Below are 14,628 nucleotides of genomic sequence, written 5' to 3'. Positions count from 1 at the left end.
TTACTGCTTCATAAGTAAGGATTCTTTCGAGAGATAGCCCTTGATGTCTCCTCCCCTGGTGAAGAAGAAAGAATAGCAGTGAGCACGTGTACATCATGTGATGGTCACTTCAATTACAGAAGCTGAAGGACGCATTTTTCAGCCAAGTACTTAATATGTTGGTAAATTTAGGTAGTACCAGGTACTAGGTAGATGTTGTACATCTTTTTTCGTCCAGTCATCCTTGCTTGTGCACTATTTATTAGTAGGAGCACTGGCAATCCCCCTCGTCTACACTCATAACCTAACCTAGAGCCGTAACTTTCGTGTGACTTTGCCTGTACTTTTCGATAGTAAAGATTCAATATGTAATAAGTAGCTGCAATACCTACCTAGTAATTATAAGTTTCCATGACGCTTATAAAACAAATTCAGATATATGTTAGTATACTTTGGTACTGGAGTATTGGACTATCCACGTATCACGCTCGATATTTCTCCATACATCTCCAGACAGATACAAGCAACCTGCTGTTTGATCAATAAAAAGATTCGGTAGGAACTAATAGACGTTCGAGAAGCATGCATGACTTAGTAGTGTATCAAATCGCTTCATATCCTCAACATGTATGCGAATTAAGCATAAGGTACCTACAGGTAGTACCTGTGTGTACTGCAAGCATGTCTGTAGTCGTCCGGGCAGGCGCCACCACCACCTACAGCCCCTCTACTCCGTAAGCCCCGCTAAACAAGATCTGCCACCTAGGATTTCAGGCCAAGCTTTGGAAGCTTAAAATTCCAATGCAAACAACTTCGGTGTTTTGTCCAGGACTCGCGCAATAGCCAATTGCGGAGAGTGCGGTCCTGATGCTGGTAGTGCAACCACCATCGCTGTCATTCCTTGCGATGCTAAACTCCAACATCAAATAATCATGATTGTCGTGGCGCTCTGTCGCCGAGCCTCAGTGAGGCAATGCGGCCTCTTCAGCACCTCAGTTTACAGGGCAGCGACTGAAGCACGTTCATCAAGGAGGCACTCTAGCAGGAATGTTGGCGGCACAAGAAATATAAGCTCGATGCTTGAAAATACCCGAAACATTGGTATTATTGCCCACGTTGACGCTGTAAGACTTGCAACCGCTCATCCCGTCTTGATTTTGCAGCTCATATACCGAGTAGGGCAAAACAACAACAACTGAGCGCATGCTCTACTATAGTGGCGTGACACAGAGAGTAGGAGGTGAGCGCAAGAATTTCCGATATTTAGATAAACCGAGCTGATAGCCTTAGATGTGGATTCGGGCAACACTGTGACCGACTTCCTTGAACTTGAACGGGAACGTGGAATCACTATCCAATCAGCCGCCATCACATTCAATTGGCCACTCCAGCGAGATTGCCTACCTGGAACAACTCCAAAGACTATCAATTTGATCGACACTCCCGGTCATCAAGACTTTAGATTTGAAGTTGATCGGTGCCTACCAATTCTTGACGGGGCTGTCTGCATTATTGATTCTGTCAAAGGCGTAGAAGCTCACACGGAGCGAGTATGGTCCTCTGCCCAAGAATTCAAGATTCCGCGGATTGTTTATTGCAACAAACTGGACCGAGAGGGCGCATCGTTTAGAAAATCCGTCTTGGAAATTGGCTCTCGACTCAAAGGATGGCCTTTAGTTTGCCAAATTCCATGGTGGGAGAAAGAGGACTTTGTTGGTGTAATAGATGTCGTCGACGGTGTGGGATATCGATGGAAGAGTGAAAGACAAAAAACTCGATATGGACCAACCGAGCTCAAAGAGATGCTTTCATCGTCAAACCAACCCTTATTGGCGGAAATTCAATTAGCACGGCAGCGTCTAATCGAGGGCCTGGCAGATTTTGACGAAGCTGTGATGGACGAGTTTTTAGCTGAGAACGAAAACATTCCTGCCTCTCTACTAAAGCAGGCTATACGAAAGAGTATTCAAAGTGGCGACGGTCGCGTCATACCTGTGTTTGCCGGTTCAAGCTTTCGTCACATTGGGGTTGAGCCTCTGATGGATGCCATTGCGGACTATCTTCCCAACCCGGCTGAGCGGCCGGACGCGGAGGTCCGTGTTGGGGGTACCAAGAGCGAGCTGCGCGAAGCACTTAAACAAAAAGGCAAGAATACTATTGACGCGAACGTCAGCTCAGTGGCTTCTGTCTTCAAAGTTTTTGATCACCCTAAAGAAGGTGTTATCAGTTTTGTGAGAGTTTATCACGGAACTTTGACCCGTAATGCGCCAAGCTTCAACACTCATATGCTTACCCAAGAACGACCCATGGGTATCTTACAGATATCAGCGTCCAAGACTCACGATATTCAAGAACTCTCTGTTGGCCAAATTGGAGCATTGAGAGGACTCAAGAAAGCACGCACTGGAGATACCCTGATCACCATGGCAGGTGGCAAAGCTGTTCCCGAGAATTTACGGCATATTCAAATCAGACCACCTGAAATCCCGCCACCTGTTGCTTTCCTACAAGTTGATCCATATGGAAATGTAGCGGCGCAGCAGCTAGAGATAGCACTGGAGAGTGCATCGCGAGAAGATCCAAGTCTGCGATGGAGTAAAAACTCAAAGACCGACCAGTTCACTATCCAAGGCATGGGTAAGCTTCATCTGGATGTATCTCTCTACAACATGAAGCAAAAATACAAGATAGACGCCGAGTTTGGTCCAATCGAGGTTGACTACAAAGAATGTGTCAACACCATGACTGATCCTCGAGAGGTTGTTTTTGACCGTCCAGTAGCCGGAAAATCAGGCAAAGTCACATGTTCCGTTGTTCTCAAGCCTATAGAGGCGGATGAACAGGACGTTCTGATGGAATCTGGCGTTGAAAAGGACGGTAATATTGTTCAAATCGAGATTCCTATGACGGGTGATGCCAGCGCCGTGCTAGTTGACACAGATGAAGCACGCCAACAACTCTTTAATGGGGCTATAGCTGGTTTAGCAAGAGGGCCTCGACGTGCGTCGCCGATGCACGGGTGTCACGTCCATGTTACACTTAATACAGCAAGCGATGCGCTGGAGACACCAACTGGTGGCCACTTCAGCAGTGCGGCCAAAACAGCGGTTCAAGCAGCTCTTCGGGATGCGTTCGACAAGAGCCAGATTGGCATTGTCGAACCCATCATGTTGACGCATATCACCTGCCCCGAGGCGGTTGCTGGAACAGTCCAACATGATATCACGGCTGGTGCAGGTGGTCATATCCTCGAAGTTAACGACCGTTCTGCAGAGTCAGCTAGTGAAGAGCTGATTGATATTTCCAAAATATATGCGCCACCGGATCCCTATGATTCAATCACTTCGTTGCGAGGGAAGAAGTCTATTGCTCGGATGGTTGAGATAATAGCGAAAGTTCCCTATAAGCAGATGCTTAATTACGATGAGCACTTACGAAGCAAAACGGCAGGTCGTCATTCAATGACCATGTCATTTGATTCTTTCGCAAAAGTGGTTGGCCATCGCGAAAAGGATATTTGAAAAGCTGATGAGGCGAACACGTAATTACACCCAACGCGGACGTAATTGCATTGCGTTACGCCAATGTAGTTTAAAAAAAAAACCAACTCGACTCTATGCTAGGATTGAGATGTAGCATTGTTGACCAAACACTAACCTGGACTCACACCCTATTGGAAGAGCATATGCGTTCTTTGGCAAAACACAGTCAACAGAGAGGACATTTCTAACAATATATGAGACAAGAGACGAAGTACAATGTACCGCTGGTAAAGCAAATTGAAAGCCTTGGTTTCTTGGCTCGCCGTATCGGGAACTCGATCCAAGAGATCTATACTGCTCTAATAGCTGCCGGAATATGTATCTCAACGCCAAGAAGCCAGGCAAATTGATCAAACCCAGGGGGCAGGAGGGGTAGACAAGCTTTCGCATGACGCCGCTTCTATTGGAGACTAGGGATAAAATGGAGTAGAAGAAATCACAATTCATTACTGTTCCTTATCCAGTCCAAATACCAGCAGCCACTGTGGGCGAAGCAGATGATATCACGATAACGAGCGAGATTTGAGAGATTTAACCGAGTATAACACAGAGCACGGGGCCTGGAGAATGAAAGTCTTGATAGCATGGCAGTCCCTTTACGGTATAACTCGACAGGCAGCTATTACTGCTTCTAGTGGTAGGTATTACACTACGGAGTACTCCGAGCCAATACTCACCGTCCTACTTCGCCCCAAAGACGACATAGGACCTCCTGGCTCTGCACAGGCATCTTTTCTGGGGTTGAGGCTGCTGAACTCTGGACTGGGTTTAGCTCTCTCTCGGTATGGAGAACTTGCCAACTTCGTCCAGCTTATAATGACAGTTTGTGGGCGTTCATGCTCGTGTTAAGTGGAGCACATCGTCTAAGCAAAATTTCTATCCCTGCAACCCCATGCCAAAAAAAAAGGAGAGGCCGTGTCTAAACGGAACTGGCTTGTTGATAACAGGGAGACTGAATTGACTTGGCTGCGGCAACAAGACACTGAAAATTCTGTTTCGTTTTAAGTCGTCTCAAACTGAAATTGGGACGAGTGCCACCAACATCTCCAAGCATGGGAGATGTTCGTCTCTGATAGGCAGTTAATAAGGACACCTCGTGGGGTAGCGCGGTCAGCCTTAATTGTCCTAATAACGGCGAAGCTGCTGGGGGATCAGCAAAGACGCAGCGACGATTCGGAGCGTTCCGCCAAATACTAGTATCGCCTTTCACGGCGCCGATCAACTACTTCTCCTTATCCGCCGCTGCTGATATCGCCGCGATGATGTGTTTGCATGCGCAGTATACCCGAGAAGAATGACTGTAACGGATACCCTTGTGGTGCGACAGTCGGCAGGCAGGTTGATACCGCGACGAAAAGTCCGGTCGTCAGGGGGCGGACGTTTGCTTTTGCTTTTGGCGCAGCGCGCCAATATACAGATCCCACTAAGGAAGACCGACGCTGCTATTGCTACCAAGTCGAGCACTGTTGCGTACTATTGACGATTAGCACGACAGCACTACATAATAGTCTTGGTAGCAATTTTGTTGGCTCATGGTTTCGCTGTCTGGCGGCGAGCCGCCTCGTCTACAGGTGTGCTGATGTTGCCCCCGACGCACACAGCAGCTCTCGCTAATCCTCTTAGACAATGGGGGAAAATGAAACCCCGTCTAGCTGGTGGATAATGGGACGTGCTCCCGTTGCAGTCAATGCAGCATTCGATACGTATCTCATACTAAGAGGGCCTTAATTTCCTTTGGCCCTGTCTTAGTGGCTGGTTTGGTGACCGGTTTCCCAGGGGAGAAGCAGGCCGCATGCTGATTGGCTCATGTGTTGTTTAATTTCGACGCGCTCATCCCACGGATCCACACAGCTGGACAGGCATCACAGCAAAAGCCCATCTTCAGCGAAGCGGCGGTCGAGGCATTATTAGCCACGAGCTTGTGGTAATACCACTAGGTATTATTCCGAACTAACCACAGTCAATCCCTTCCCTTTTGCCTGCCCACTGTTGCCCTGCTCACCAAGGGTCCCTCTGTCGCTCTTTTCATAGATCTTCTCGACCGTCACCGCTGTCTCTCTCTTTTTTCCGTTTTCCGCCGTGTCGTGTCGTGTCGTGTCGTGTTGTCGCTGTCGTATAGACGAGCTTTCTTTTGCCGTCGCTTCTGTCACTCTTTGGTTGATTGTTTGTATAACACAGCCTCTATTCGTTCTGTTTGTTCGAAATTTCGAATCCCGAGCGTCGTACTCGCCCCTGCCGAGCGACCTCTTGTCTCTCTTTCTCGCTAAACCCGCTATCACGACTTACACATTCGTTTTCCTCGCGACGCCATGAAGGTTACAGACGTTCAGGCCGCCTTCGCGTCGGCGGTTGTGCTTCTCTCGCTGCCCGCCAGTACAGTCGCCTCATCCCATCGCAGACTTCACCAACTTCCTAATAAGAAACACACCCATTTGCGCTCTCACACAGTAGAGGATGCCAACTCCATTGTCAAACGAGGACAATGCGCGTTCCCGACTGACGATCCTAACCTCGTTGCTGTCACACCCGATGCACAGAATGCTGGCTGGGCTATGAGTCCAGATCAGCCTTGTAAACCGGGTAGCTACTGTCCAATTGCTTGTAAGCCAGGCATGGTTATGGCACAATGGGATCCCGATTCTTCATACACCTATCCAGCTTCAATGGTAAGTTTTTACTACAACGCCGAGAGAGACAATCTTTTCATTCCTGACTGCTAACTGTATCAGAACGGAGGACTGTTTTGCGATAATAGTGGCACAATCCACAAGCCATTTCCTAACAAGCCTTACTGCGTTGAGGGTACCGGTGCTGTCGTAGCTGTCAATGATTGTGGTGAATCGATGTCTTGGTGCCAGACAGTTTTGCCTGGTAACGAGGCGATGCTTATCCCAACTGAGGTCTCATCTTCAGCAACCTTGGCTGTTCCCGATACTAGCTACTGGTGTTCAACCGCCGCTCAGTAAGACTGAAAAATCGTTTGCCGCATATACCACAAACTAACACGCAAATGTGTAGCTACTATATCAACCCTCCCGGAAGTACCGTTGCAGACTGTGTTTGGGGTACCTCAAGCAAGCCGGTTGGCAACTGGGCTCCCTACGTTGCCGGAGCTAACACCGATTCCAATGGCGAAACTTTTGTCAAGATTGGCTGGAACCCTATCTATACAGGTTCCTCTTTGATGAGCACCTTGCCCACCTTCGGCGTTAAGATTGAATGCCCTGACGGTGGCTGCAACGGGTTACCCTGTTCGATCTCACCCAATTCCTCCGGTAACGTCGACAGCAATGAGTCTGCTGTTGGCGCTGGTGGCGCTTCATTCTGTGTTGTCACTGTTCCAAAGGGCGGCACTGCTAACATCGTGACCTTCAACACGGATGGCAGCTCCGGCTCCGGCTCCGACTCTGGATCCTCCTCATCTGCCGAACCAAGCTCTACTGTTGCCGAGCTTAAGGCCGGTGGCTTTGCTGCCCAGGCAGAGAAGGCCACATCGACTACCGCTGCTGCATCATCTACTGAGGCATCCACCACCGCGCCAGCCTCAACAGAGGCATCAACAACCGCGGCAGCTTCTTCCACAGCTGCAGAGTCGACGACGGCACAGAGTTCCGCGGCCACTACCGGCGCTACCTCGGGTGCGAGCGAGACCGATGCTTCCACCACCACCAAGGCTTCGAAAACCGCGTCTTATGCTCACGCCCGTCCGTCTGTGAACCCCGGCATGTTCCACGAGAACGGCACATCATCACAGACCACAGCGGCGCCCTCTGGGCCTTCACAAACCCAGGGTGACTCTGCTCCGGTTACTACGACTACTAAGAAGGGTGAAGCTGGCCGCCAGCAAGGCAGCCCTGCTTTTGCAGGCCTGATTGTTGCCTTTGTTGCCGCTGCTTGTTTCTTTTAAAGAAGAGAAAGAAGAAAAAAAAAATAATTGATGGCAAAGTTGGCCTTGTTAATTGTATCTTTGGCAACCTTGTATTTTCACATCTAACTTCAGTGTCTATGTCACATTTTGTCAGCCGCAGCTTACATATTTTCTTTGTTCATATGCTGCTCTAGACTTTATATCACTTGACGCGATTTTTCTTCTTCACCTTTTCTCTTTCGCTTCGCATACTTGGGCTGTTTGATTCCCCCTTTCCTCCCTTGTCACACCAACATTGATATTTTTATGCTGTCATATCTGTATATGGCTCTATTTTCTTTTTATCTTACATACCGTTTATTATATGCTATACATATAAACTAACATGCCCTGTTGGGCGATAGTGTTTATTGTCTTTGCGAGATTGGGAGGGTTTTTGTGTCTGGTATAGGCCACACGCCTCGGGTCTAAATATTCTCCCTTTCCCCCACCTCTCTTCCTTTCTTATTATGATGCCAGAATATGGTGGGCATATATCTCTATACTTATTACGATTTTTTATTATTTTGTTTTTTTTTCTATTGCCTTCTTTGTCGTCGATACCCCTCTTCAGCAGTAAGAGAAAATAAAACCAGCTTTTACGAAAATTGGAGGACAAGGACACCAAAAAATAGGAGGGGGAAAGCGAGCGATTCTTTTTTTCTTCTTCTCTTACAATTCCTTTTTTTTTTTTTTTTTTTTTTGTCTCTTATCAACATTTCATGATCTATGTCTTAGGGGAGGGCTTGAAGTTGGTATTTTTATTTTTATTTTTATTTTGTTGTGGCTATTTTTTACTTTTCATCTTTATTTCTTTTTTTGTTTCACAAGACGAAAGTGAGCGATTGGGGGAATACTTAACAAACAAAGCTAGGAGGAAATAGAAGAAGAGAAAAGATAGAAATAGCGCAAATTAATGAAGTTTACGTTTTCTCGGATGTAGTCTGATCTCAATGGACCACGTGTAGATGAGTAATAGAAAGAACTAGGGGCACTTCTAAATGATGAGGCGAAGTGTACTTATATACCGTATGTCTCATTACTGTCGTAGTTAGCGACATTGACCGTTTAGGGGGGTATCATTTCGTTTTCTTCTATGGAGTAATTAGCTTTACAATAGACGATACTATGCTATGGAGTATTTAGCGCCGGGCGGTTAATAAACCAGCCTTATCCAGGACGCCCTTTTCTCTTCTTTCCCCCGATCTAGGAACTTTGTATTGCTCTAATTAGCCAGGCATCATGCGCACCCCTCCTCATAATGTCACCCAGCCGGGAACCTGATCCAGGTCGAAGTCATCGTCATATCTCCTCTCTTTTATCGTCTGCCACACATTTGGCCAACCGGCCAATACAGGGCTGCCCTTTGCCTTGGCGCCAATGATGGCGAACCGGCCCTGGCTGTGCGCGACGAAACCATGCATGAAGCCCTGCTGGACGAGCGTGGCGACTGTCATCTCCACGTCTTCGTAGGTGACCTGTGCGTTACCCCATATGAGCCCTCGTTAGGGCGCAGCTTTTGGGGGCCACTTGGGGGAGGCATTAGAGTGGTCTCGTGGGAAGATTGAATGTTGTTTTTGAGGGCTTTCATGAAGACGGGATTGGCCTGTGATGGGTGACCGCGTAGGGGCGGGTTGTAGGGCTGCCAGCCTTCGAGACGATGTTGGACGTAAGTTGCTACAGTAAGGAGATGAGAGAGCTCAAGAGTTGCTGCTTTGCGGGAGGAGGCGTCTGTTGGAGGGACGTATGTTAGGATAAACGTCTTGCGGGTGAGACTCCTCCAGAGGAGTGGGCGAAGGCGGTTAGAAAGTGGTAAGAGAAGGCCCTTTCCTAAGAGCCATGATTCGTGTGCCGCAAGATGAGATTGGAACTGCATGAAGTTGCCAGAGCGAACAGCCATACACAATGGAAGGAATATGGGTTTCAGTGATTGAGCCTCCGGTCGTGATGTTAGTGTATCTGAAGGGAATCGCCCGAGAAGAAGATTCGAAGGGATGAGATAAGTTAGAATGTTGGAACGATGAGAGACGAGTTGAGGAGGAGTCTGTAAGTAGGCCTCTTGGAGACATAGAGAAGCGCGGTGATAATGCTGATTGGAGAAGTTGAAGCGGCCAATGTAGTAGAGAAAAGTGACGCGCTGGGCGGCCGGATAGAGTGAGAGCGGAGGCGATATGCTCTCAATGTTGACAAATATCATCTTGGCTAATTGAGTTCTTCGACACTATTGGACATGGGAACTGAAATTAGAAGAGAGCATTCTTATATAGGAAAGGAAAAAACGAAGCATACCGCGAATAAAAGTTTGAGGACAAGATTGGCAAACATGTATATACCAACCCGCTTCCCTTCCGGCTTACTCGTGCGAGAGCCTGACCGGTCAGTCAGACAAGTCGTAAAGATCTTTTGAATGATCTCAGCAGAAGACTCGGCGACAGATTTGCGGTTGTCGTCGTCCACGACACGAAGTCGACGAGTTAGGTCAGGCCGGCGGTTGAGGTTCATGGTGAGACGAGCAAGAGTCTCAGACAAGGACATGCTAACTTGGAGCAGCATTGAGCCGTACGTAGGATGAGCGAACGCGGTGGAACAAGAGCTGTAGATAGAGTTTGTTAGTGGTAAGTGAGGATATTATCTTAGGAGTATTTTGGCAGCGCATTATGGTTGTCAATCTACAAGTAAACAATACAAACAGATACTTACTTGACCAACCCACTGAGAAGCTGATGCGCCCCTAGCAAATCTGAAAAATCGACATCTCGCCAGTACGTCAAATAGTCCTTCAAAAAAGCCAACAATCCCGGCCAAGACGTTGCCTGTCCCTCCGGCAGGTCGTCCTGCTGCGGAAGGCGGTCCTCGACGATCTTGTCAATAGCATCTTGACGACTAAAGTTGGAGCGCAGCTCAGCTGCCAGGTTGTGATACTGTTTTGGTGACTCGGGCTCTACTTGGAGCCATGATCGGAGGAGATCGCCTTGCTGGTTGCGGACTTGCTGCTGTATTTGGGAGAGGAACTGGGAGACTAAAGACATGATTTACTGTGAAAGAGAATGATAAACCACCATTTGGTGGTGAATTGGGATAACAGAGAAGAGTAAAAGTGAGAAATAGAGGGAAGAGGTAGATGGATCAGTACGTACTGAGTGGGTGAGAAGTCGCGTTTAGGCGAGGCTGGTGCTAGAGAACGGTCTGGTGTGGCGGTGGTGTAGTGTGGCGCATTACCCAGTACGTGTGCCTAGGTACTAAGCTAGCAAAGGCATGCCTTGAATTCATTCTTCTCCAACAACATGGCAAAATAGTTGAAGTCAGTGAGTGTTTCTATGTCTCGCAATAATATCTTGGCACTTTGGAAGTAATAAGTTTCAATGTCATAATAATATTTAAACATCATAATTCTAAAATTACATGGCCCTTGCTAACTGAATATCCCAGCACTTTCTTCCCTTTCCAATGCTATATACTATGTACTCTTTTTATCTTTTTTCCCTTTCTTTTTTTCTTTTACGTTAATGCTTTTGATTCTGTTTAGACAGAGTCGATTCTTTGCACAACCACGGCAGTGGCACCACCACCTCCGTTGCAGAGAGCGGCAACACCATACTCGCCAACCTTTAGCTGGTGGAGCAGGGTTGTGAGGATTCGGGATCCGGAGCTTCCCAAGGGGTGGCCAAAAGAGAGACCACCTCCCAGAGGGTTCACGCGAGCGTTTTCGAGGCCGAGGATCTTTTTGTTGGCCAGAACAACGGCGGCGAAAGCCTCGTTGAGCTCCCAGACGGCAACTTGATCCTTTGTGATTCCAGCGCGCTCCAGGGCAATGGGGATAGCCTTGGCAGGGGCGATGGGAAAATCAATGGGGTCCACCGCAGCATCGGCAGAAGAGACGAGCTTAGCCAAAACGCGGGAGCCAGATCCGTACTGCTGTGCGATGGCCTTGTTGCCCAGAACCAGAGCGCTAGCACCGTCGTTGAGAGTCGAGGAGTTGGCAGCGGTGACGGTGCCTGTTCCGTCACGGACAAAAGCTGGCTTCAGGAGGGGCACCTTCTCATACTTGATATCGAGGTAGCCCTCGTCCTCCTTGACAACGACCTCTCCCTTTCTGGTCTTGACAGTCACGGGGACGATCTCATCGGCAAAGGCATTCTCAGCCCAGGCCTTTTGCGCTCTCTTGTATGACTCGATGGCGAACGCATCCTGCTCCTCTCGTGTAATATTGTAAACCTTTGCTGTGTTCTCGGCGCAGTTGCCCATAGGAAATTTGTTGTAGACATCGGTCAGACCATCCTTGAGAAGACCGTCCTCGGCCACAGCATGGCCGTATACCGGCATGAGGCCGCCACGGGGAAGATTGAAAGGCACTCTGGACATGTTCTCCATACCACCGGCGATCTGAGCCTCGGCCAGGCCCAGCTGGATGTTTTGCGCGGCGAAAACTACGGACTTGAGACCAGAGGAGCACACCTTGTTGATGGTGATGGCCTCGACGTGTGTAGGGAAACCAGCGTGGATGGCAGCCTGGCGAGTGGGAGCTTGGCCCATGCCGGCCGCAAGCACGTTGCCCATGTAAATATCGGTAATCTTCTCCATAGGAACTTTGGATTTTTCGAAGGCGGCCTTGATGGCGGCACCGCCAAGCTCAGGAGCAGACACGGTCTGGAATGAGCCGTTGAACTGGACACAAAGAAGGTATGTTAGTATAAATTGGTATGCATGAAATACTTGAGAGCTTTTAATAAACGAACCTTGCCTGTCGGCGTTCTAGCAGCGCTGAGGATGTAGGCATCTTGGATTTCTTTCCTCATCGCAGAGCTGGTTGAGAACTGGCGAGCCGGGCTCACATGGCTGGCGATTTGGCCGAGGCGCCTGGCAGTTCTAAGCTGAGCGCTGGACATGGTTGGAAATTGGAAGTTCGGAGACGCAGGAGGAGGAGGAGTGCGCAATCAGCAACCAAAAAATCAAAATGAATTGGTTGAAGAAGAGGAAATGGAGAAGGTGGATTTAGAGTAAGATGCCGGCAAAATAAAAAAAAAAAAGCAGTTGAAAGTTGTTTTATACAGATTGTCGGCACAGGCGCATGAAGAGGAGCTTCTGGGCCGTTTCGGTATGTTTCGGCTTAGAGCGGGGGAAATCAGCCGAGCTCCGTTTAAGCCGGGGGGACGGCAGCAACTCAGAATTTGGCGGGAGCTGATCCGTGATTGCGGGGGATTAGAATTTGGGATGGGATTGACTGCAAGAGGCCGGGGAAGGGAATTTAGAATTATTCCGAGCTGTTTTGGTGTAAAAAGAGTATAAAGTACTTGTATCCTGGGATCCCGCCTATGACATGTGCTCTTATGGTCATATTCTGGGTCTCCGTTTTACAGACAGCCATCCATTGTGTGCTCTGTATCCGACTCGCACATACTGCCTAATACTGCATCCTCTCGGCACTTTCACGTCAGCAGCCCGAGGTTACAAACGGGAAGCTGTTTCCACGCACGGAATGGAATCACCACATAAACAGCCGCAAAAACCGCCACAGAGCCCAGCAAGTCGGAATTGCTGTGGCGTCGCTCCACCACGTTTGCCACAGCTCTTTCTCTCGTCGCCATCTCCAATCTATGTCTGTTCGCCTTTGTTCGCGATGCTGATGCGTTGTCACATGATCATGACTAATCTGCCCAATCGCTGACCTGCCATTGGCTCTGATTAGTCGCCTGTCAATTGCTGCCCATTATTAGTGCTGCAATCACGCTCTTGACTCGTGAGGCCTTCGCTCAACTTCTTCCAGCGCAAAAAGGACTTGCCAGCGTTTGGCCAAAAAACATTCGTATCTTTTCTTTACCTCCTTGAGGTCTTCAGTCATTTCGTTGATACTTGTCCGCTTGCAGAGGCCGAGGCATCCGAACCTCAAAGCTCGACACTGCTCAGCTCACTCAACTTCCGATTCCCAAATCAGATCCCTCCACAGCCATGTCAACGGCAGCCCGGCGTCGTTTGATGCGCGACTTCAAGGCATGTCCAGCACATCCTTGATATGCCCAACTTATGATTCTTTTACACTCTCTAACTATTATTTCAGCGCATGCAAACCGATCCTCCTGCTGGAGTTTCAGCCTCTCCCATTCCCGATAATGTGATGACCTGGTTGGTTTGCCCCTCATCTCTCCGCTGCCGGCAGAGAACTTGTCAAGACCCAGTTGCTAACCACCTTTCTTTTTTTTTTTCTCCCCAGGAACGCCGTAATCATCGGCCCGGCGGATACACCTTTTGAAGATGGCACATTCCGACTCGTCATGCAGTTCGAAGAGCAATACCCCAACAAGCCTCCCCAGGTCAAGTTCATCAGCCAGATGTTCCACCCCAACGTATACGCCACCGGCGAGCTATGCTTGGACATTCTGCAAAATCGATGGAGTCCGACATACGATGTTGCTGCTGTTTTGACCAGCATCCAGAGGTATGAGCATAGACTTATGTGATAGAGTGGATTATAAATTTTCCACTGTCTGCTCCTGCTATGATGCATATTTGGCTAACTTGGAACGAATTACTGTATAGTTTACTCAACGACCCCAACACCGGTTCACCGGCGAACGTCGAGGCTTCGAATCTCTACAAAGATAACCGAAAAGAGTATACTAAGCGTGTCCGAGCAACTGTCGAGAGCAGCTGGGAAGACTAGAAAGGACTGCATTAAGACGAAATGCTAAGGACATATTTGTGCCCGAGGCTTCTTACGGTGCCTGGGTCTACAATTCCTTCGCTTCCGGCATCTAAATTCGGACTGCGGACTTAGGTTGCCAGATCGTTTTGATATAATACGCTGTCCACGAGAGACTGGAGCTTGGTAGAAAGAAGGAGAAGATTCATTGCAGGCGTTTTGGTGCACGAGATTGAACTGGTTATACCAAGGGAAGGAGGATGAATGTTCGCTTTCTCACGATTTTTGGTTTCATTTTCTCCTACATTATTCGAGCGTTTGTTTTTGGCATCCTCACCATAATGGTGGAGATGACCCTAGCGAACGAGACATAGGTAGTTATTTAGCGGCGATGAAATTGCCAAAGCCTTTTTTTTTTTCTACTTCTTTTTCTCTTTCATAGTGCATGAAAATGAAGCGGCCTGTATTCTATAAGATGATGGCGGCACGTTCATTTGGCTGTTGCTTGCCTTGACAGCCATATCTACCTCCTTTTCCAACAGAGTCTACGGCTTGGATTGGAT

At 48.4% G+C, this 14,628-nt stretch overlaps 5 protein-coding genes across 5 annotated transcripts; 3 read left to right on the top strand and 2 right to left on the bottom strand.

The window, feature by feature from the left end:
• The first annotated feature begins 752 nt into the window (after positions 1–752).
• On the top strand, positions 753–5,011 carry TrAFT101_000895 (uncharacterized protein). The gene is made up of 3 exons (XM_024903310.2): positions 753–1,103; positions 1,159–1,219; positions 1,270–5,011. Exons 1-3 carry the CDS (start codon positions 912–914, stop codon positions 3,498–3,500), a joined length of 2,484 nt encoding a protein of 827 aa, XP_024765127.1. The 5' UTR covers positions 753–911; the 3' UTR covers positions 3,501–5,011.
• Positions 5,012–5,411: 400 nt separating this feature from the next.
• Positions 5,412–8,366, top strand: TrAFT101_000894 (uncharacterized protein). The gene is made up of 3 exons (XM_024904598.2): positions 5,412–6,187; positions 6,251–6,483; positions 6,540–8,366. Exons 1-3 carry the CDS (start codon positions 5,831–5,833, stop codon positions 7,426–7,428), a joined length of 1,479 nt encoding a protein of 492 aa, XP_024765125.2. The 5' UTR covers positions 5,412–5,830; the 3' UTR covers positions 7,429–8,366.
• Positions 8,367–8,463: 97 nt separating this feature from the next.
• On the bottom strand, positions 8,464–10,538 carry TrAFT101_000893 (uncharacterized protein). Its single transcript, XM_024910500.2, has 3 exons — positions 10,129–10,538; positions 9,718–10,021; positions 8,464–9,649 (listed from the first exon to the last, which is right to left on the bottom strand). The coding sequence occupies exons 1-3, from the start codon at positions 10,455–10,457 to the stop codon at positions 8,882–8,884; spliced, it is 1,401 nt and encodes a 466-aa protein (XP_024765124.2). The 5' UTR covers positions 10,458–10,538; the 3' UTR covers positions 8,464–8,881.
• Positions 10,539–10,786: 248 nt separating this feature from the next.
• Positions 10,787–12,518, bottom strand: TrAFT101_000892 (uncharacterized protein). The gene is made up of 2 exons (XM_024901706.2): positions 12,165–12,518; positions 10,787–12,093 (listed from the first exon to the last, which is right to left on the bottom strand). The coding sequence occupies exons 1-2, from the start codon at positions 12,312–12,314 to the stop codon at positions 10,951–10,953; spliced, it is 1,293 nt and encodes a 430-aa protein (XP_024765123.2). The 5' UTR covers positions 12,315–12,518; the 3' UTR covers positions 10,787–10,950.
• Positions 12,519–13,374: 856 nt separating this feature from the next.
• Positions 13,375–14,086, top strand: UBC2 (Ubiquitin-conjugating enzyme E2 2; the record flags this gene model as incomplete). The annotated part of the gene is made up of 4 exons (XM_024909399.1): positions 13,375–13,416; positions 13,484–13,548; positions 13,637–13,861; positions 13,963–14,086. The coding sequence occupies 4 exons, from the start codon at positions 13,375–13,377 to the stop codon at positions 14,084–14,086; spliced, it is 456 nt and encodes a 151-aa protein (XP_024765122.1).
• Positions 14,087–14,628: the final 542 nt, after the last annotated feature.

Source organism: Trichoderma asperellum, chromosome 1 (assembly GCF_020647865.1).
Source record: "Trichoderma asperellum chromosome 1, complete sequence".
Classification (NCBI taxonomy): Eukaryota; Fungi; Ascomycota; class Sordariomycetes; order Hypocreales; family Hypocreaceae; genus Trichoderma; species Trichoderma asperellum.
This window is presented reverse-complemented; position numbering and strand designations above follow the sequence as displayed.